Here is a 23,056-nt window from a genome sequence, read left to right on the forward strand (position 1 = left end):
TTGCAGAATAATCTGCAATTACAACCGATCAAAATAAAAAGTACAATTGTCCACATTTCTACAGTTCCAGTTTCAAAGTCTTTCACAGGCCTGTAATCATAGGGGCATTTTGACATAAATCCTTAACCCTCCAGGTGGGCAAAGGAATGTTCGAAAGACACCTTGAGGAAGGATATAAGAGGGATCATCCTTTCAGGGGGAGAAACCAGTTACCAGGTAGCCATAGAAACGTAATAACAGAAAGAATTTAGCAAAGAACACAACAAGAGACATGAAGTCATGGGAGATAACTGAGGCATCTGCTGTAAAACTATGGTGCTATATTTGCCAACACAGTTCTCTTCATAGTACTAGTGGCAGCATTAGTACAGTACTTGTATTAGTAATACTTATACTAGTATACGTAGTACTTATACTAGTATAAGTAGTACTTATACTAGTATAAATAGTAGAACTATTATTATTATTATTATTAGTAGTAGTAGTAGAAGTAGTAGTAGTAGTAGTAGAAGTACTAGAGGTACAATGCCAGTAGTAGTAGTAGTAATTATACTCTTATAAGTACTAGTACTATTATTATTATTATTATTATTATTATTATTATTATTATAATAATTATTATTATTATTATAATTAGGAGTGTAGTAGTATTAGTAGTCACATTACAGTAGCAGTAGTAGTAGCAGTAGTTACTACTAATACTAGTAGGCTACTTGAAAGCCATGAAAGAAAGTTGAGAAGTGAGAGTTTATAAAAAGGGATTAGTTTAAGTAGGCGCACCTTGCCCCCCAGCGCTCCCTGCGGGCCAATAAGGTTGTCGAAAATGTGCTTGGCCACATTGGCATCCACGGCGGACAGGGGGTCATCGAGCAGGTACACGTCGGCCTCGCTGTACAGGGCCCTGGCCAGGCTCACCCGCTGCCTCTGGCCCCCAGAGAGATTGATGCCCTGGACGGCAATTCGGATAAATGGGATAGAAATGGAGGTGAGAATGCTGAATTGAGTGCAGGCTCATCGGAACATGAACGACACTGTTATACATTTGAAAATACATCTAACCTGACTCTATGGATCAAAGGGCAGAAAATCAAGTGGCCTATGGCGCATATCTGATATCTGACCTGTATCATTTTATTGTTGTACTGGTGATATTATCCGATATTGAATCCTTATTTCAGCCTCAATATGTGATACCAATATTGGCAACATTGTTCTACTCTGCTTCCCCTATCTTTACCTTCTCTCCGATCTCAGTCGTGTCTCCCCCGGGGAGCACTTCCAGGTCAGGGGTCAGGGCACAGGCCTCCAGGACGCACCGATACCTCTGCTCATTGAAGGGCTTCCCAAACAGGATGTTGTCCCTCAGGGTGGCGTTCTGGATCCACGCCTGTTGCGGGACGTAAGCCACGGAACCCTGGGGAAGCAAGGAGAGGGAATGTAACCTCCGATCTGCCGCATCTGGTGCGAATGGACAAACCTCTGGAGCTGCCATGACGCAAAAAAAAAAAGAATCCACCTTAGGTTACAGTTTCCTTGACACACTTGCTCACTACGCACAGTCCGAAAGCTACTGCACATGCTCTGGCTTCCTGTAGCTCTTCCTTACGAGGACCGTGGGATTATGTTAGACTTACCAATTCAGACAGAATTTTGCCAACACTTGCTTTCGACAGGAGATCATTTCAAACACACTGCCTGACTGTAGGGGCAGACACTTGGAAGACAGCATAGATCCTTTGCACGGCAGTGTCTTCTCCTGCCATTTACAAATCAATAATGGTGGAGTCCATTCAGCTTTGCTGTAAATGAGCGCCTACCCGAACGGCCACGTCCCCCTCCAGCTTCTCCATTTCCCCCAGCAGCGCGGCGATCAAGGAGGACTTGCCACTGCCAACGTGGCCCACCACTGCCACCAGGGACCCCTGGGACACCATCAGGTTTATGCTGTGAAGACATTTGGAGAAAAGTGACTCGTGATTCCGTTAAAGTCGAGCATCCAGGTACTCAGGCGATTCATACTCTTTGTTTCAATCAGAAATCAAGATACGTTATTAGCGATTAGATTTACCGTCATAAATCTAATCGCTTTACTTTTTTCCAGTTAAGAGCAAGGATTTTCTCGGATTTATTTCTCCACGCAAGTTCTGTGTGAAGGTAAGTATAAAGTGCATTGGGTTCATAGGAAGAATAGGCAAGTGTAGGCTTTAGTGGTCGGCTTTAACAGAACACTTTTTCAGAAATATTGACTGATGGAGACCCTCTTGACAATTTTGACAGATGTTACAAAAATAAATAAACAGGTAAATAAAATCAAACATAATGTTTATGTTGAAATTAACATGATAAAAAACAATTTATATAAGGAGACAATTTAACCACATTTAGGAGCTAATATTTGTTAAACTTAATTGATATGGGAACTAAAGCAGAAACCAACCACCACAAAATTTGGAAAACCAGAAAAAACACTGTAACATCTGTGGTCGAATAATTATTTAGAGTTCACTTAATGACAGGGGAAACTATTCATATGTGAGGGTTAAGTGAAAACATTTATCATTTTGGAGAGGGTGTTACTAGACCTTGACTGACTAGTCTTCATAAACAATAACAAATATGACATCAAATCAAATACATATCGCCGTATAATTTTAATTTAATAATTAATGATTTTTTTTAGGGTGCAAAATTCTCACAATATAACTGTAACTGATGAAACTAAAATTAATACATTTATAAATTAAAGAAATGAATTCTGTGCATTGCAATTTGCATTTATAGTGAGAATCTTTCTTGCTTTACTGTCAAAGCTGACAGAGTGTTATTTTTCAAAGTGCATGTTATGCCCTGTACGCTGTATGCATATCAAGTGACCAGAAGGTGGTAAAGTCTGCCTTGAACCCCTCTCATAGCTCGCTATCCTGGTGCTCCCCCTAGTGCCCTTGGCAGTATTTGGGTCTCCATACGACTTAATTATACTATGTTTGTTCACGTTTTTGTATTCGTGTTTGTGTCTATGGATTTCTTGCAACTCAGTTTATATTATTTGGAGTTGAGTTTCCAGTGTGCGGATTGTCTTATCTTTCTTGTGGTTACTTTTCTTTTATTCAGCAGCTGATCCTGTATATTGGGTTAGATGTAAACATCAGTAACTTTTTTTCCCCCCATTGCAAAACATTTGGTTATTCACAACAGATTGCCTTTTACACACGTTTTCCCAGGAAAAATGAAGACATTTATTCTATTTTCATTTGCCGCGGCATTGTGTCTGACCGCTGTGGTAAAATGCACGGGGGGGGCATTGCGCTTATACGGTGATAGGGTTATGTAGAAATGTCAAACTCACTTGTGCAGAGCAGGCGAATCTTCTTTGCCCCATGTGAACTTGCCATTGACGACTGTCACAGAATAATCTGTGAAGTGATAAAAGGCAAAATGAGTTACGGTGTAATTACCGTAAATGCAGAATAAGACACCATCCATCTTTAGGATTTAGGCATGACAGCTTGCACAAGGGTACATTGGGAGGATGAAACGGCTGCTACAGACTGGAATTCCTATTCGTTGCAGATTCTTTTTGGAGCCTGTTTATTGTTGGATAATCTCATTTTCGTCCAAATTATATACAGGCCATAAATATGTTCTAAATGTTCAAATTCAAAAGCGGCGTCTGACTAAAACTGAGATCCTACACGGGGGAAAAAAAGATGAGCCTGTGGAAATCGTCTGTAATTCAGCGCATATGATCACCACACTGCATCTCATGGGAGCTGTCACTTCCGATTGCTTGTCTAGAACACCCAGCGCCGTAAAAACACAATATGGGGGTAAGCGGCTTTTGGGTTAAAACCTTCCGGTATCCAATCTGGATATAGAATGGAGTTTGGGAGGACCAACGACAAAGGTATCCTTTTTATTTTTCCAGACAATATTTTCCGTAGAGACTAATCAGTGCCGTGGTCTGGTGTGTTGTAAGCACATGTGATAAAAAGAGTGATCTGAGAGGGTTTTGGGGAAGCTGTGTATTGTTTTACCAGAAGATATATTTTTCCTCTCAACAGAATCCGGGTTCAGCTCGTCGTGACTCAGGAAGTGTTGGATACGTTTCAGGGACACACTGGCCTGCGGAGCGGAGACACACATGGGAGAGCTGAAGGAAATATTGTTTGGGGAAAAAACAGACACAGAAGAGACTGCAAAAAGGAGGATGAGAGGGAAGAGAAGAGAAAAGAAGAGACGCAGAGAGAGAGAGAGAGAGAGAGCGATGGAGAGGAGGTTTCCCACCTGTACGATGCTGCTAATGACCTGCGGCAGCATGTTGAGGGGGAACCGGAGGATGTTGAAAAGGGACAGGGACACAAAGGCCCTCTCGGCGTCCAGCACGTTGTTTTCATCAACCGTCACATACACGGCGAATGTCGTCAAGGCAACCTGGGAGCACAGCGTCGGCAAAAAACAAGAGCGCTCAGACGTGTATGTGTGCGCGGAAGGTTTTTCAACACATCCACAAACCACCCCGCCGCAGTGTGACCTGGCGACCAACCGGTGGCTGCACGGTGACCGGGCGACGAACAATTCCAAATATCCACCTTGCTCTTGTATTTCGGAGGGGATGTCGCTGCGAACCTCTTGGGGAATAATGCGATTTGGAACGCCGAGCATTGAAAGCATTATCCCCGATCGGGTTATGAAATTGGTTAAACATTTTAACGGCGCGTCCCGTTTTGGGATTTTCCAAAAATACATTCTTCACGAGATGAGGGCGGCCTGAATGGGGGAGTTAATTCAAAGCTGGCAGCGGGGTTCGGCACAACTGCAGCGTGACTAAGCAACAAAGATGGCCGCTATCGAGTTTAAAGAGCCCCTCGACCCGGAAGTTGCCGGTATCTCCCACCTCCTCCTCTTATTTTTGGAAAAATGTGAACGTGGGTGGGGGTCTGCAGTTAGTTCTGTTTAAGTAGCGTTGAGTCTGAGCTGTAGCGACCAATTCGAGGGATCAGTGGTACGCCACATCTCCCTCCTCAGAGGAGTTCCCGTTATTGGTGGTATTCACTTGAAACCATCCAAACTATGAATCTTGGTATTTCAATTTTTTTTATTTTACAAATTTTTAACCCTCACCAAGAAAGGGGCGCTGGTCCAGGCCATGGTGGAGAGGGCGCCCAGGTAGGCCGTCTTACGCAGCACGTCCAGCTCCTTCTGGCGGATCGCCAGAACCTTCTCCTTGAAGGAGTTCTCCCAAGCGTACAGCTTCAGCACCTTGATGCCGTTCAGGATCTCACTCATCAGCTTGATGCGGGCGTCCTTGTATTGCATCTGCTCCACCTGAGAGAAATACGAAACGAGAGGTCACCTGTTGGTTCTTAAAGAAGCCAGCTTCTCAGCAAGTAGAACAGAAGTTTTTCGAGCGGAGTCACGTTTAGAATTGTTCTTCCTTCTCGTACGATGGCTTCTTCAAAAGGGCCTCGAGCTGCCGGGGTTCCGGAGGGCAAACAGCTTCAGGCAGCTTACCTGATAGGCTCGAGTCTTCATGGCGATGGCGGCATTTAAGGGAATCAGCAGGACCATCACGGCCACTCCTGCCAGCACGGAGGGACCGAGGTTCTGAACCAGAATACCGTTTAGATGTTAAAAGAGGCCTCTGCGTCACATACCATTACCAACACCATGAAATATTTGAAATACAAACACAGAGAGAAAGAGCTCCAATAATCTACCAGATCATATATTAAATTAATTTGTATGTGTGTATGTTTTAAACGCAACTCGTTAAGTGGACAACATGGGTCACGGCTTGTGTCTCGTTCCCTAGTTATTAGGAAAAATCACTCAGAGATAGTGAAATATCTGGGCATTATTGTTGAATGAAACGTAGTTTCCATTTTGCTGAGTCGTGACTTCAAGGGTAGGTGTGTGTGTGTTTGTATGTATGTGTGTACTCCTACGTAATCCGTGTATGGCTCCTCCTACCTGCCAGAGGAAGTAAAGTGCCAGGATGATCTGCAGCGGTGCAGACCACAGCATGTTGAGGAAGGTGGTGAGGTCCATGAACCTCTGTGCATCCACCGACATCAGGTTGACGATCTCTCCGACAGTGGACGACCGCTTGGCTGCGTTCGTGATGATCAGCGACTGGAAAGGAAACAGAGACTTTTTGATACGTTCTCGTTGGTCGGTTTGTCGCAGCTTTAAGTGGCACGCTTGCCATTGTTTGTTTTGGTTTTTTTTGGTCGGAGTTGTGAGTATTTGCGCATGCACCTTCCTGTAGATGGCCCCTATGATCGCCGTGCGCAGCCTCATTCCTGTGACGAAGCAGTACTGAAAGTGCTGGTGGAGAATGAGCGTCTGCAGAAAGGCTGTGAAGAACATGAGGAAGGCCAGGGCGTAGCCCCACCATTCGGGGACGCCCTTCTGCTCCGTGAACGAGATCAACAACCTGCGAGGGCATGGAAGAAAAGCCATCGTCATCATTCTTTCACTGTTCTTTAAAGCAGTTTTCCCCCAAAGTTCTTTGTCAGTCTCCTTTTCCGAGTGTCACATTGCCCTTCCCTACCAATGAAATCTTTTAAAAAATAAATCAATAAATAAAAATTCCTTGCCATTAATAACAGCAAAACAAGTGACAAAGCAACTCCAAGTGACAATGTTTTAATTTTGTTTTCATCCAGCTTTATGTCATACTTTGTTGCCATGAAAGAAAGAAAGAATGAAAGAAATTCCGTTTTGAAGTGATATTGCTCCTCAAGCTTGAGTGGATGTAATAAAATATAAAGAAAAATAAGTGTAGGATACGTTATTCAATTCAATCAATAATGTATAATATAGGGTTTATTCAGTATACAATTTTAGTTCATCTCTATAACAGCTCTATAATATATAATTGATCCTAAATCAATCTTTTTACCGTTGGAGGGAGTGGGCCCCACACTTTGGGAACCACTGCCTTCAACAATAACTTTACCCCCTGCAGAAGGCAGAGCCTCACCCCACCTTATGCACAATTTCAAAAATGCCAAGAAGTAGGTGAGGACGGGATGTGTCTCGATACCAAAAAATGGGCGTGGTTTCACAGACCCCGCTCAGTCACACATCTCAACGCGGTCTGATTTCAACCAGTAGATAGTACTCCACCACAAGTACCAACTGTAACGCTGATTTAATCACATTTGTAAAGAAACGTTAATGTTACGACCAGCACTGACGTGTTTCAGCGGAGAACATGTACACATTTTAGTTCACGGCACACATGTTCTCGTGGGCAGTTCCTATTTAAATGATAGACCTGGTGAAACAAAAAGGTGCTTCACACAAAATGTTAATAAATTACATTTTCCCTCGTTTTGTCAACACAAAGAACTTGAACTAGAACTATTTAATAATCAGAGGTTTTTTTTTCTTCTTAACCTCTTATTGTTTTTCATAATTTGGTAATGTCATCGTATTCTGTACAAACTCCCCCATTTTGAAAATAAATCAAAAACAAAATTAGAAATAGTTTCTGAATTACACTCCTCAAGTGTTGTTTGCCATACACCAGTACTTAGATTCGTAAACTAGCGTGGGAAAACTCCTGGGTTGATAATATTACAAAGAATAAAAGCAAACAAAGCAAGGTAGATAAAAGGTTTCCACAAAACCGTTCCAGTGACCCTGTTGCGTGCAGCAATGACACTATGACTTTGCATCATAACCAAAGACGGAGCCCATTTCAGACAATGACGTCAACGACACAGTAGAAACATGCAAAGTGATATGCAAAGAGTCATGACAGCAGCAAAGCCAAATAACTGTATCTCAGGGGTTGTTTGCCTATGATTTGATAATAGTGTGACAAGAGCAGCACTGTAGAGCATTTACACACTGGCCAAAGATGAAGAGTATTTCATACATAATCACAATTAACAAAGGGGATTTTCCATAATTATAAAATCTGATTATCAATTGAAAATTGAAACATCTCATTACATTGGACAAGGGGGTAATGCAAAGCGGGATATCAGCCTAGTGTGATGAACTTTGGGTCACACCGATCATACCCAACGCTGGCCTCCCTCACCTGAGGAGCTGGGGATTGACGAAGGTGATGAGGTCCTGCAGCAGCTTGTACGCTGAGCCGATTAGAAAGTAGGGCCCGAAGGCCTTGACCAGGGCCCACAGGAAAGACGGCTGGCGGGGGGCCGCATTCTGCTTGGACAGCAGCACCTCCACCTCTTCGGGGCCGCTCTCGTCCGCGGCGAAGCCTCCCACGTGGTTGTTGGCGCCCTCTGGGGGAGGCTTGGAGTACACAGCCTGGGAGGAGGGGATCGGCTCTCTGAAATGAGGGGGAGATTCAAGAGTTCAAAAGGGTTTATGAGCTGTATGTTCTGAGAGTCTCATTTTAAATGGTCACAGAGTCACAAAAGGAGCTCCCAAACTGGTGTTGAACACTGCGCTGGATCCCTGCCACATGTAGCCACACCCCTGGCATCCTATCTTGTACGATTAACTCAGGAAACGCATAGAAGTATGTACATTTGGAACCAGTTCTTGATATCCAACCCTCATCACAATCACAGAACATGGTAAAGAAAATATGACATTTCAAAATATTTTATGACCTTTAAACATATTAAAATGTCTTAAGTCCTGTTTAAAAAAATGCAATGAGCCAGGATGAATAAAGTAAAAGAAACAAAGAAATAAAAAAAACATCACATCACCAGAGCCACATTCTGGCAGTGACTAAATGACACATTAGCCAATAGGCCCAATAATGACACCGAGAGAAATTCAGAGCCTTACTAAGCAGGTTTTAACAGACCTGTTTTTAAACCTTGTATAAAAAAAAGGAAAAAATAATACAGCCCACGAGATATCGTTTTACATCCGCTCGTCCTTGCAGATGAGAACGCCCTGACAGAGGTTGAAACGGGGATAGAAAAAACAAACAAACAAACAAAAACAAAAACAAAACAAAAAAAAAGCCCTGTAGGGTCATCGTGGGGAGAGGAAAAAAAGAAATAAAAAGAAGTACGGCTTCACTGAACAATGCCGGGGAGAGAGTAATGGTCCGGCCGGACTTCCAAAGCCGGTGTCAATCAAGTGTGTTTACGTAAGGCATTCCAAGGCTCAGTGCCAGGTCGACGAGGCTAGTTCTCAGAAATTAGGAAAAATAAAAAAAATTAAACATTTTAAGGATGTAATGCATTTATTAGGAGTAGAACTGTGCTCTAAACTAAGGACTAGAACGATGTGATCAATTTCGCAGCATTCCCACATTCATTTTACTTTTCAATGCAGAACACACACACATACAGTACATATACGGCTTCCTCACTGAACTTGATTTACCCCTCCATAAATGCAAACAAGGGTCGGGCGCGGTTAGTATACAGAGCCCAACCCTCGAAGCATGCACTATTGGTTTGCTAAAAAGTGGTGGACAGTGATGAGGGCTTTGTAGTGGATGACTTGCAGTTTTTGCTTTGTAATAGTACACAAAAAAAAGGGAGAAGCGTGCACGGTATAGAGTTGCAAAATAAAGTAAACATTTGTCTCTGGACCTCGAAATGACTCGTCCACATATTTCCCCTTGGGTTCAAATCCTGGCGAGCCGTTGGTTCCAGCAGGTCCAGGTTATTTTACATCAAAACTGACATTTTGGAAAAGATTTTCAGAGTGTAATCCATCGAACCGCAGCCTATAACCGTACTTCTGTGTGTTTGAGCGTTTCTGTTCCTTGTGTCTATGAAACACCTCGGTTGATTTGTGTAGTTTCGAACAGATGCTGCAGGTGTTACCTGTATCGGCTAAAATTCAAAAAGTCAAAATTCACTATTTAAGCTTGTTGTTCATTGTCATTAGATTGAGTCTCGTCATTAGTTTTTTGAAGTTACTTTCACTACGACCAAATTGAGCTGATCCTATCTCTACCATTGGCATTTTGTATAAATTGACTAGCAGTATTGTCATTCAGACCACCCACCAGATTCACTTTTTTTTTTTTTTTTTTTTTTTTTTATAAACAAATTGTTTTCATTGTTACCCCCCCATCTTAGCCAACATGGCTGCTGTACCTGGTGGCCTTGGCCTGCTCCTTCTCCCACTCCCTGAGTAGCTGTGGCACCACCAACAGGGAGCTGTCACGCTTGTTCAGCGACCACAGGTCCTTGGCCTCAAGGGGCATCTTGTAGCCTTTCACCGCCATGCTGCATGTGTGGGGTGAAAGAGCGAGAAGAGAAAATGCACCTGTAAGGACTTTATGGATGACAATGAAAACAGAAATTATTTTGCTAGGAACAAAAGAAAAAAAACAAACAAACAAACAACCAAAATCAACAAATCAGCATACTGTCAATATCATGCAATCAATCTCATCAAACAGCACAGAGGTCTCCATGGGGATATACCCAAAGCAGACTAGCCGAGGCGCCCTGCACAGGTCCACATTTTGTGATGATTAACCAATCAGATTAGAAAGGAGAAAAAACATTAAGTGCAGCGGAGGGACGAATCTTTCTATTATCCTGAGCGATGAACCATTTGAACCAGTTCATCCAACATTGACAGCCTCGAAAAACAGCATTTAAAGAGCAATTTCCTTTTCGGTGTTTCCGGGGATACAAAAATAATAAATAAATAAATAAAATGAATTCCGGCTCCAATCGATTCTCGGGACAAATTTCCCGGGTCCAATTTTGGGAGCCGTGAAGACCTCTAAAACAGCATAATCTAGTTTTAAATTTAACAGTGGAAATAAAAGCGGAGACATGACTCTAAACACTGAAAAAGCCACTATCTACAAATTACCTATATATGTGACCCACCACCTCCCAAGCCAGCGCATTTCGCAGCACTATACTTCTGAATGTGAAACCGTTTTGATAAAATAAGGATATAGAGTGTAAAAAAAAAAAAAAAAAAAAAAGATGTTGCGCCGACGCCGCCCCACAGTCACGAAGGAGAAGAGCCGACGTCAGCTCCGTCAGCAATGTGTTAAAGAAACAACAACAAATAAACACCCGACGCAAGAAATTTCACTTCCCCGTGAAAATGTCATCTCCGTGTGATTATGAGAAGAGGGTGGCAGGCGCTCTCAATTATATCGCGGAACTGGCAACAATTCCCAGAATGCAAATGGCTTGGAGTTCCTCCCAACCAATTGCCCTGGTGATAGGCTTCTACGTGTGCAAAGTGGCACTTTTTTTTTAAACTTTCATTGTTATAAAACAATAAATGCAGGAAAAGGGAATGTTTAGAGGTTACAGAATAATAGAGGGTTTAATGCCACTATAGTGAGGATGAAATCATGAATAATTTTTTTTTTAATTAAAGGATTAACTTGAATTATGCATTTTCCAATATTTCTATAAATTAATAATTCAAACGTTATTTTCAGTAAAACACAGTCAACGTTTACTCATTGAAGGTAGTACAGCACTATTCAAATGTAATGTCACCATTTAAAGCACTGATTGTGTTTCTAAATGGATATTTTGTGTTCTAAAAGCCTGATTTCTCAGAAAACCTTAACCTTCAAAACCTTAAACTTTAATAAGTCACAGCTTCCAAAGTATTTGCTTGATTCCCATAAATGAAACATGGCTCTGAATTGAAACCTTCATATTATATGAAAAAACAAAAATGTCAAATTTTGAAAAGTGCCCCTAAAGTGCACAGGGGTCACATATATACTGTACATCTGGTACCTGAATTCACCCTGCGGAGCGGTGAACCACCTACCTAGTGAACCACCAGAATGTCATGGTGGAGAGAAAGCCGGCTGTGGATTCGGGGCAGGGATTCTGGGGAGGAAAGCGGAGGAAACAGGCCTGAGCAGGGGGTTAAGCGGGGACAAGGAGCTGTCTCTGTGTGCACATTAGAGTGGTGTGAGCAGGTTCAACAGCCCGTGAGCGTGTATGAAATCTCCCAGACGCTCGCTTTCTCAGCCCAGACCAAGCGGGTCATCCCAGGTCTCAGTCTAGCACTAGTACTATTTATACTGGGCTGTATATCGTAATTGAAGGCATAGCGGTACCTACGGTGTGTATCAGAAAAAGCCGACAATGAAAAGGAATTGGATGATTGCGTATAGTCATTCAAACTAGGGACACTTTGGGAATAAAACACCAATACAGGTGATTAATAAAGTACTATCTTATCCCACTGCACCACTTATACTCTGCGTACGTCGCGCGGCTCCTCTCGGGGGAGTGAGCACACGGGTGACTCACCGGGTCTGTGACAGTGCTGGAAAAGAGCGGGGGCTTCTCGTTGAAACAACACAGAATCAGCTCAAAGACGACAAGGCTGAAGTAAAAATAGAAGGTGGCGAAACGCAGCTTGTCAGCGACCTCGCTCTGAAATGCAGAAATGGGACACACACACACACACACACACACACACACACACACACACACACACACACACACACACACACACACACACACACACACACACACACACACACACACACACACACACACACACACACACACACACGTTGAAGTATTCGCCCATGTTCTGGCAGTGACATTGTGATTCTCATCTGAGAAGCCAGTTGCACCGAATTGCATGTGATTCAATTTTTGTCAATTTTTGGACACAGAAATATATCGCCGCTTTCTAGGTCGTGGCCGTAGGGGGGTGGGGGGGGTACTGTTTGATTCAACAAACGAAAGTTTTCCTTCATCCTTCCAAAGCGCTAGAACCGCTCTTCGAGTATCTCGGATGGTCTCATCACAATAGTGAATAGAAGTGTTACGTTCGACAACCCCTCCGAGGCAATTTGGCTTTTCATATTTGTGAGTGGACTCATTTTCTGGATCAACGTGATTTGAGCAGTAGCAGCCGATTGTACTGGCCTGGGTTGACCCGAGCACATGGCTGGCCGGCTGGCTGGCTGGCTGCCTGCCTGTCTCCTTGCTGCTTTGTAATAAAAAAAAAAAAAAAATTGGTCCAAAGAAACAAAGATATCTATCTGTATGAGGAGAAACAAGCATTATAGCCAGGTTGTCTTCTCAACAATGGAGAGCAGGTGAAGGGAACAAAAAGTTCCATTTCTAATCTCCTTTAAACTTGCAAAATAAGTGTCTGTGTGTGTGTGTGTGTGTGTGTGTGTGTGTGTGTGTGTGTGTGTGTGTAAGCCCTGCAAAATCTGGAGTTTAGATAAGTACAGTAGGGCCCCCGAACAACAACCGCCCACCCCACCGCACACTGTTCCATAGCTGTGTCCGGGCTGACCCTGGCATAAAAAAAAATAAAAACAACAGCAACAGCCAACCACTGATGACTGGAGAGTAGGGGGGAGGGAGTGGATCACCTGGCTGGAGGCCTGCAGGATTTTGGAGCGGAAAGGCACGATGGCGCACAGGAGGGACAGGAACCAGAATATGAAGAGGACCCCCGAGGACTGCACACCATGCAGCCTCTCGAACTGGATCAGGAAGGTGGCCAGCAACTGCAGGGCAGAGGAAGGCAGAGAAAGACAGAGAGAGAGAGAGAGAGAGAGAGAGAGAGAGAGAGAGAGAGAGAGAGAGAGAGAGAGAGAGAGAGAGAGAGAGAGAGAGAGAGAGAGAGAGAGAGAGAGAGAGAGAGAGAGAGAGAGAGAGAGAGAGAGAGAGAGAGAGAGAGAGAGAGAGAGAGAGAGGAGAGAGAGAGAGAGAGAGAGAGAGAGAGAGAGAGAGAGAGAGAGAGAGAGAGAGAGAGAGAGGGATTAGCCTCGGCAGAGAAAAAGAGGCATGCGAGGTAGCCCTCAGTCTGATCGCTCTGGCTGGGTCAATTCCCTCATGCCAACGGATTTCCCCCCCGTCGGTTTCTTTCAGCGCAGGCTGCTGGATGACCCTCATGACCTCTCCAAACCCAAAAGACGCAGACACACTATGGAAAGCGCCGAGGTCACACGGAGTGCACTCAAGTGATCGTCACAAAGAAATACACCGAGCAGCACAAGCTCTGTGGGACGTGTGCAGTCCGATACGTAACATTACATTACAGTAGAGAATAGTGTTCCAACGACGAATGCACCCGCGTATTGCTTTTTACCACATCAGATTTGTGTACGAAAGTGCCCGATCCGAAACCTAAAAATAGCATCGTTTTCTTGGGATTTAAAAAAAATAATACAATTTTAAAAAAAAAGTTCAAAAGGTCACTAAACAGGATCACATGCCCATTGTGCTGCAAATTCCCACACAAAATATCACGTGTCAACATCAACGTTGGCTGTTCGCGCCTTCCTGTTTTACTTTCCCAACAACTTACCCCCCCATAGTGCAATATTTATACCAGATTCTTAACATTTCCCTTCATCCCCATTATCTTTAATACACTTTATTATCTTTAAAGATCTTTAACACAAGGGCTTCCTCTGTGACGGTTGTTTCAAATGATTAAGTAGCAGATTCAAAAAAACGTGGCCGATCCGTGCAGAACTCAAGAACTCTCAGATGTCAAAACAGGCCCAGGGAGAAAAGCTCATTCATGTTCTGACTGGCTCGCGATGAGATTTGATTTTTATTACTTTTATTACTATCAAGCATATCAAACGTAACTCGTTTTTTGGTTTCGATCACTTTACGCGAGAACGTTTTCCCCCGGGACTCAACGACACAACTTTGCCGGCGAAGACAATTCTCAACGCGAGGACGCACGTAGGATTTCTGCCGTTACCCCGTCCCCTAGAAACAGAGAAGGCCGCCCGTCCATAGGAAGGTAAACGGGGAAGCATTATATAAGCGCTTTTATAGTCGTACCACTCAAAGCCATTTACAGGGCGTACCTCACATTCACGCACATGTTCATAAATCGATGGTGGCGGTGGCGGGGAAAGGCGGCCACCAGCTCAAGGAGAGCAGGTAGGGGCGGGCGGGGTTGAGTGCCTTGCTCAAGGACACTCCAGGAGGAGCCAGGCACCGAACTGGCAATCGTCCCATCGCGAGACAACCTGCTCTACCTCCTGAGCTTCTGCCCCCCCCCCCCCCCCCAACCGCCTGTCCATAGAAAAACAAGTTGAAGCCAGCTTTTAAGCGTTACCGGCTGCCATAGTAGCATTTCGACTGACGTATAATTGTATTATGTGATTAATTTACTGCCACAGACCTGCATGACCGGAGCTGCCTCCGGCAAATCAGATTTTGCCGGGTTTCATGTCAATGGGCGACGTCGCGCGCTTCACTCATCTGAACCCAATATAAATGCACTGTGCCAACGGTCAGGTTTGGACAGGTACATCAAAACAACTCAACGTTTATTGTGTTAAATGTTTGTCTAATCGTTTTTTGCCAAACCAAACAAAAACAAAAAAATCTTCACTGGCTTCCAGGAGACAAGCCCTGCCGCCAATGAGCAAGCTGAGAGGCTGGCTGATGCTATAGAACTGCTGCCCGCCGAAAACGAGTATTACCATTAATCTGCACCAATAGAAGATTTGTAAAATTGTGTATTATAGGTACAGGTTCAAACAGAAGCCACGCCAAAAAAGATTTCCCCCAACCAGCTCAACTAACTCCTCTTAATGCGGAGGAGCGGCGTTTCTATTATGAGGCCCTTCCTTCCTCTCGCTGTCGTATTGGTGATCCTTTCACCGCCGCCATTGTTGTTTTGCTCATTGTTTCGGGCAACTCATTGAGGAAATAGTTGCCGCGGCGTCTGCGGCCCTAGTGGTACAGTGCGGAATGGCATATGAAGAAGAAGAGTTCTTATTGACTGTTCTGCTGACGGTGTAATGGGACATGTTCTCCGGTGGTTCTGACATCTTTTTAAGTGTACCTCAACCCTAAAGCTGAGCCCAGCAACCCCGCGGAGAACCCCTTTTGGGCTGCCTGTGTGCAGGACCTCATTCATTCAGTCACTACCAAAAGCAAGTTGGCCGTAAAATTGAGATTTGCCTCTCGACTGCACTCTCTTCCCGACGGTGGCCTGGTACAGTGCCTGCATCACAGGAGATGCTGCATCCATCCGCAACCTTTTCCAGGTGTGAACTATGGCCTCAGAACAGAAGATGCCAGAAGCATTTGAGAAAGGTTGGCCAAAGATGAAGGGGCGGGAAAATAACGACTGAGAAAGACAGCAACGACTGGGGGAATCTTACTGGAAACTTTATATTCTACTCACCGGGTGAAAAATGTGAATGAACCCAAACATTAGGTTCCTCTCTACACCGTCACGCAAAACAAACGGATTGTTGTAGAACTTCGGCACCGAATGACGCTGAACAATCTTCCAGGCTGTTTGGAGGGAAAGGAAAAGGTACCCACCATCGTCATGCCGACCACCAGCGGGGTGACAAAGTAGATGGGGGCCTGGGTGTGACCCTGCTGCAGCTCGTGGAACGTGTAGAAGAGGTCGACCCAGCTCACGATCCACAGCGCCAAGCCAAACACCTGCCACGGGATCAGATCAGACACGGACACAGACGGGGAAAAGGGTGGGAAGGATATATTAAAAAAAAAACAAAAAAAAAAAACTTTAACATCATCGGAACCAATTATTTCGTCCGGTCGGTCTGTGGCTTGAGGCCCTGGAATGCACCGTTGGCTCTAACCCTATCTAAACAGCGAGCTGCCTGAGAGCAGGCTCTCTGGACCGGGCCCGCTCACCGCTTTTAGCGTTATAAACACAGGTGTACTTAATAAACACGTCGTAAACATGCGTGAGAGAGAGAGAGAGAGAGAGAGAGAGAGAGAGAGAGAGAGAGAGAGAGAGAGAGAGAGAGAGAGAGAGAGAGAGAGAGAGAGAGAGAGAGAGAGAGAGAGAGAGAGAGAGAGAGAGAGAGAGAGAGAGAGAGAGAGAGAGAGAGAGAGAGAACGAGGAACACCGTGCAAGAACCGTGGACCCTCCCCTCACCGTTTTGAAGCGGTTCATGATGGACATCATGATGTAACCTTTGTTGTTCCTATGCAGAAAGAAGAGGTAGACAGGGGAGACGGCCCACAGGTAGATACAGGGCAGCCATGACAGGACGGAGAGCTGAAAACACACGGGGAGGTCGGGCCTGTCCGTGTGGATGGTCTGGTTCGCTACCTGTGTGGGGGGTGAAGACAAGGCGGTCAATGCCTGAGCTCGGATACGAGAAAGAGGAACGATTTTGCTGTTGTTTTTTCCCCGGAAATAGCCGATCGTGCGGATTTGTGCAGTTGACACCTTCATGATTGAAAACGAAGAAAAAATATATATAAATATTGTCCCTAACAAGAGTGATCTCAAAGGAAGAACTTTAAGACATTAAAGCAGCGATATAAAATGATTTGATTCAAATACTCTGTGCCGGTTCCTCGTGCTTTGCTCGTAACGATTAGGCCTCGCGTTTTCTTCCGATTTTGTCTCGTGTAGGCAGTTGAAGGGCACACAGCTCGATTAGCTAATACATTTGCGGAGATAATTTGAGTGCAATGCGTAGGCGAGATTTCTTCCCTTTATTTGACATCATCGATTGCATCATCATCATCATGATCTTGTGCACGAGTCAATATTCAAAAAATTACAAAAATGTCCATGAATCCAGATTTCCTGCAGCAATTCTAACCACAACATGAGCATTTTAACTAGGAACTTATTAAGGAAGACACTAATAGGTGTAAATGCATGGCTATAGGCACCAGCAGCTTGACTCATCGCAAACACAGGCCGTCGTCGCCCGACACCACACCCAGGGTAAATAGAACAATGTGGTAAAATGTTGAACATTCCGACGCCACAAGCATGCTCACAAGTGGCCCTATCAGAATCACAGTCACCAATGGAGCCGTGCTCCTTTGAAAAGCCTCCTACACGAGACGCAAGTCACCGAATCGAAAGCGAAAGAAATGCCCACGACTAGTGTCAAGGTTTGACGACAGCGAACGCAGCAGAATGAAACGCGACCGGTTTTAATTGGATTCCATTCGGAGAGGACTCCACGAGAAGCTCAGTTTTTTCCGCTGTGTTAATGTTGTTATCATAATCATATTTGGGTTCATGATCTTCTATTGGAGCTCGGCAGACGCTGAGAAAATGCGATACGACAATTTCCGGGAACGGCCCGAAATTCCCGCTTTTTTATACTTCAAAGGTTTAGAGTTGAAAAGACTTTGTTGCAAAGAGTGAAAACACTGTGCCTTCCAGGTCTTATTTTTATTTTTTTTACGAAACCTTAAAAAAAGCAAGCGTCTACGCATTCATCTACTTCCGAAATGTCTCCTCAAATCGCATTTCTTTTTTTAACCCCGTAAAGCCCAAATAAAGTAAGGGAGCTCAGAGGGAAGTTGGGGAATGCGGGAGTTCAGGACCAAATTCCCAGATCTGGGAACGCGTTACCCCTTTGAGGGAATTGTGAGGATAAACAATTGAGACCCATTGAGAATGGAACTACAGATATAATATAAAGTAAAATGAACAGAGAGTTCTGTGTGACCACTGTAATATTACATCCGGGGGGCTCTCCAAGTACACACACCATGTTTAGAGGGGCAGAAAATGACCGCGCCCGTGTAAAGACTCTGGATTTTTTCAGGGGTGCGACTGACAACATTTGACAACAAATTAGGTAGACGGCAAGTTAAGCAGATGGATGTTTCCAAATTCAACCAGATACGCATATAAGTGCAAGGTAGCTGTAAGGAATCAAAATAAAACTTGCGTTATTAGTCATTTCAATGCAATATGATAAGTATGATGTGTGTGCATGACGTCGATACAATAACTTAAAAATAGCCAACCTCTAAAGAAACAAGAATAGTTGGTCACAGCTAAGACGCTCTGGGGGTTGAAAACCGGGCGCGGTTTAAAGATAAACTCCAACCAGGGGAAGCACAAAGGTTGTCACGGCTTTCAGGAAAGAATGAGAGAATTTCAGTCACGCGATAGACGGCGGCCCAAAGTTGGCAGCCCAACAGTGTCATGGGAATAAGGGGTCATCCAAACCGGCCAATCAGCACACACTTTGCATTCAAATCACCCGAAACCCCTCCCCCCCAACGCTCAATGTTGCTGACACACGAGATGGCGCGCACATGTGTCGCTAAGCGGAACCAAATGTTCACGCTCTGCGCTATACACAAAATGTAAACGATACGATTGTACTGAGCCCGTACAGTATGTCTGCATACTATTGCTGTGGTGAATGGGTGCTTGGAACACACACACACACACACAAGATAAACACAGCTGCTGGAGCCCTCAGCTCTCTCCATACATCACACTCATTAGCGTGCACGTGTCCGCATAGGAGTGAGCGCGGCTGTCCCTGTGAGAGTGTGTGTGTGGTGGAACTGCGCACACACACACACACACACACACACACACACACACACACACACACACACACACACACACACACACACACACACACACACACACACACACACACACACACACACACACACACACACACACACCCTTTTTTCAGCACACATTTCATCATAACGACGAGGGAGGAAGGCATCTCACCATTTCAATTATTTGATTTCATGTTGTTTCTGGTGTTTCCCAGACATAATCCCTATGCGGCATGAAAAGTCTGTGATCTGTACATGAAAAAAGCCACATTGAGGGTCTGTTGATGAGGGATCGGAAGATTTTTTACTTTGAAATAGTGAGATATCATTCATGAAGTAAGCTCAGTAGTTTAAGTCTTGCTCTAGTGGCTTTTTGAGTCCATGGCTTTTAGCAGTGTAACCGAACGCTGTTGCTCCGTGATCTGTACGGGTCGCCCCCCCTCCCAGCGGTTCGGCTCGCGTGTGTACCGCGGATCAACTCCAAAGTTTGACCATCACAGTCAAATAAGAGTTTTACTGCCACGGTTACTTTTTAGGGTAATAATGCCCTGTCCGGAATGCCGAGTTACAGTAAAAAAAAAGAAAAGAAAAAAAAAAAAAAAAAAAAAAGAAGAAGACGGACAAAGGCTGAAGTGCAATGGTTGGTTTGCGGTGCGTCGCGCTGTGTTGCTGCTACTTGACGACATACGGTGAGGGAGCTGCTGGATGTCGCCACTCTGCGTCTGCACATCCCCCATACTAGAGCGCTCAAGAGCCGCTCAGGAAACAAATACAACGTGTATTGATAGATGCAGACTTCTCTCGAAAATTGACTAACTTCCTTTGTTCTGAACCAACATCTTCCTTGCTTTAAGTGTTTTACATTAACACATTTTACAGCTCCGACCAGAGCCTTCTTTTCTCCAAATAAAAGCAAATAAAAACTCTAGCTGTATTTCATTTACTCTGTTTCCTGCTGCTGCTCTGCTGCAGGTCGTTCCTGACAAAAATAAAAAATAAAAATCTGTGGCAAATGCCTCGCGGTCCGGTGGTTGGGAACCCCTGCACTTGAGGACATTCCATTGGTGGTGGCCAGGTTTATTTCCCACTTACGTCCCCACATCTGTGGATTACTGGACATTCTGGTCAAAGGCGCCCTCGTATACACAGTGAAACCCCGGTGGAGAGGGAAACGCGCCAGTGCGTGCGTCGTGCGTCTCCGGCGACGTTCACCGTGCAACAAACTGGATGAACTTATATTGAACTTTATTGCTCATCACATGTGAATTGAATAAAAAAATAAAAAAGTATATTTGCCAATCCATTTTACCATTTTTTTAAATCCGTCTGAGAGAACGACACCATCTGCCATAGATTGGAGAACGTCATCCCTGCACCACCTTATTGTCGGACGTGTTACGTTATTACATTATTTGTAAAAAAACCCCATAAAATAATAATATAATAGTTAAAAACAAATAAGTGGGAGAATGGCAATGGTGGGATATATATACAGTATACCCCACACCCACACACACACACACCCCCCCACACACACACACCACTGGCTTAGTTGTTCCTCTGTACATAATGGAATGGAGACTAAATGGGGGGGGGGGTGTTTATCTGAGCCTGGCCCCTCCAAACTCTTTCAACACACGTCTGATCTAGGCAGATAACGGGAATACAGATAAAGGACACCGATACAGGCTTCGCTTCAGCGGCACATGCTCTGTGAAAAGGAATACAATACTGAGTTAGAAATGTCAAAAATGACCTATTCCAAGTTGTAATTTAAAACCCCAAAAAATGGCATAATGTTTTACTACATGTACCCGCTCATTTTAACTCTTTTAAGCGGTTATTTCTCACTTGTGCTGTTTTAACTCAGCCCTGCATTTACACATTCCATCTAAGATGAAGGTCGCCGTTTCAACGCTCGCAAAGAACTAAATGTACGGCTGATGAACTTGGATGTTTAGATTTTGGAACAACACAAGTATTTATGTAGAAACATAAATACTAATATAATATAATCAGTATATTTCTTATTCATTGTATATAAAATGTATCTGTCCTCTAAAACATACAGATATGTATAATTTTTGTATCTTTCCAGAAAATACATACATAGATATAACCTATGCATAAAAATGTATCATGCTGTAAAAAGGATTGATACAATATATATAAAGCGTACAGCATCCAATAATACTAGCTGTAATACTAACAAAACAACCCTCTTGAAAAAAATTTAATCTGAAACCTGAGGAAGGAAAAGAGATCAGATGCGCAGGCATAACAGTAAGACGAGAGCTGCAACAGTTTTATCAAGATTTTGATGGAAGGAAGACATGCAATTTCAGGTTGCGACATTGTTTTGCTTGAATTGGCTTATACATTGTTTTTAGTCCATAAGACATAACTTTCAATTTCATAATACGGAACAAAGCCAAATTGAGTGTAAACATGCACTTGCCAAATGCCATCTTTCATATGCAAACTATCGTGCAAACTATCGGACAGATACACTGCCCTTTCTGGGGCCAACTCCTCTGCATTGAAAATTCAATCCAACCATTACATTTTTCTCATTAAATCAAAAAGAACTTGGAAAGTTGTCAAGAGGCGAAGTGGTCCTAAGTAATGTTGACGCTCTTATAGCTCCCACATCGCAAAAGGATATTGTACCCTTAATAACTGCAATCACTCAGCGGGATCGTTGCTTAGCACTCACTGTAGTCAAGATGTTCTCTTGGCCATGGAGATCTACAAGGGGACCCAATGGCAGTATAGAGCTTACATCTATAGAGAATACATCTGCACTGCACTGCCGAGTAAACATCATTATTACCTGGGTAAGGAGGCCCCTGAGGAATGTCTATTTCACGACACTAGGTAAGAATTAAAAGGCCCAATGCATGACGGCAAAGCAGCATCCCTCGGGCTGTCCCGTCCGCCCAGCAACTAAAACGACCTAGTTCGTTCGTTTCACGGAATATTACAGTAATATTCCAATTATTATGTAAAGAGTGATCAAACTCGGGGTCGTCACCTGAACGAGAGAGCATGAAGCACAAACCAAATAAAGCGGTGAACGCCAAATCTTGTCACTGTGTCAATATTGACAGGACAATCGAAAGAGTGTTGAAGGGTGCGTGCAGAGCCGGCAATGTTTCGGTCGTAGTAGTTAGTAACATTGATTTACATAAGAAGTGCGGAGGCTGGGAATTCCAAGAGTGGACATGGTGAGGTGAGTGCAAGGGTAGTGGCCAAAAGGACTGGGCCAGATTAGGTCAGAAATTTCACGTCCTAAATATCCCAAGTCCTCCAAGAGTTTAAGTATCTATTTTAAAATTAGTCAAGGTAAAGGAAGAAGGTGCTGGTTCCTGTGTGGAGCTGCGCAGCATTTTTCCATTTTTGCGCGACAGGTCTAGAGCCTTTACCATAGGAACACAAGATAAAACTACAGAGAAATGTGTGCAATGCATCAAGGCGTCCGGTCGGAAAATAATCCGCTGGAATGGCCATGTCCCTCTTTATTATGAACTTCTCTTCAGACACTCTCGTCCGCCCGCTCGCATGAACAATACGGTTCTTTTGAATGGCTCTTTTGTAGGAATGAAGGGAACCGAGTCTCGCTGGGTGATGAGCCCTTCTTTTTTTTTTCGTCAAGTTTTACAGTTTTATGTCGTGTTGTTTGTCTAAGATGCCATCTCCTGCCGCCGGAAAATGTTTCCCCTTCTACTGTATGTAAGAGATAGCCTACGCTCCTCCCTCGCTGGGAGGTGCCCTGGGCGAAAAAGAGCTTTCACAAAGCGTAGTCACAAACGTACTGGTCTGGA

The 23,056-nt window shown here is 44.1% G+C and overlaps 1 protein-coding gene across 4 annotated transcripts in view; it reads right to left on the reverse strand.

The window, feature by feature from the left end:
* The window catches only part of abcc3 (ATP-binding cassette, sub-family C (CFTR/MRP), member 3), a 49,041-nt gene that overhangs the window by 13,996 nt on the left and 11,989 nt on the right, over nucleotides 1-23,056 (reverse strand). For all 4 annotated transcript variants that reach the window (XM_080021128.1, XM_080021126.1, XM_080021127.1 and 1 more), the window contains exons 2-18: nucleotides 16,825-17,001; nucleotides 16,236-16,361; nucleotides 13,301-13,438; nucleotides 12,213-12,338; nucleotides 11,722-11,783; nucleotides 10,056-10,187; nucleotides 8,057-8,311; nucleotides 6,259-6,436; nucleotides 5,971-6,132; nucleotides 5,512-5,604; nucleotides 5,122-5,325; nucleotides 4,285-4,431; nucleotides 4,035-4,122; nucleotides 3,347-3,413; nucleotides 1,818-1,944; nucleotides 1,238-1,414; nucleotides 781-948 (exon numbers count right to left, since the gene is read on the reverse strand). In XM_080021128.1, coding sequence (XP_079877254.1) covers nucleotides 781-948; nucleotides 1,238-1,414; nucleotides 1,818-1,944; nucleotides 3,347-3,413; nucleotides 4,035-4,122; nucleotides 4,285-4,431; nucleotides 5,122-5,325; nucleotides 5,512-5,604; nucleotides 5,971-6,132; nucleotides 6,259-6,436; nucleotides 8,057-8,311; nucleotides 10,056-10,187; nucleotides 11,722-11,783; nucleotides 12,213-12,338; nucleotides 13,301-13,438; nucleotides 16,236-16,361; nucleotides 16,825-17,001 — 2,427 coding nt within the window. The remainder of the gene's footprint in view (nucleotides 1-780; nucleotides 949-1,237; nucleotides 1,415-1,817; nucleotides 1,945-3,346; nucleotides 3,414-4,034; nucleotides 4,123-4,284; nucleotides 4,432-5,121; nucleotides 5,326-5,511; nucleotides 5,605-5,970; nucleotides 6,133-6,258; nucleotides 6,437-8,056; nucleotides 8,312-10,055; nucleotides 10,188-11,721; nucleotides 11,784-12,212; nucleotides 12,339-13,300; nucleotides 13,439-16,235; nucleotides 16,362-16,824; nucleotides 17,002-23,056) is intronic.

Source organism: Zeus faber (assembly GCF_960531495.2).
Source record: "Zeus faber genome assembly, chromosome: 20".
In the NCBI taxonomy this organism is placed as follows: Eukaryota; Metazoa; Chordata; class Actinopteri; order Zeiformes; family Zeidae; genus Zeus; species Zeus faber.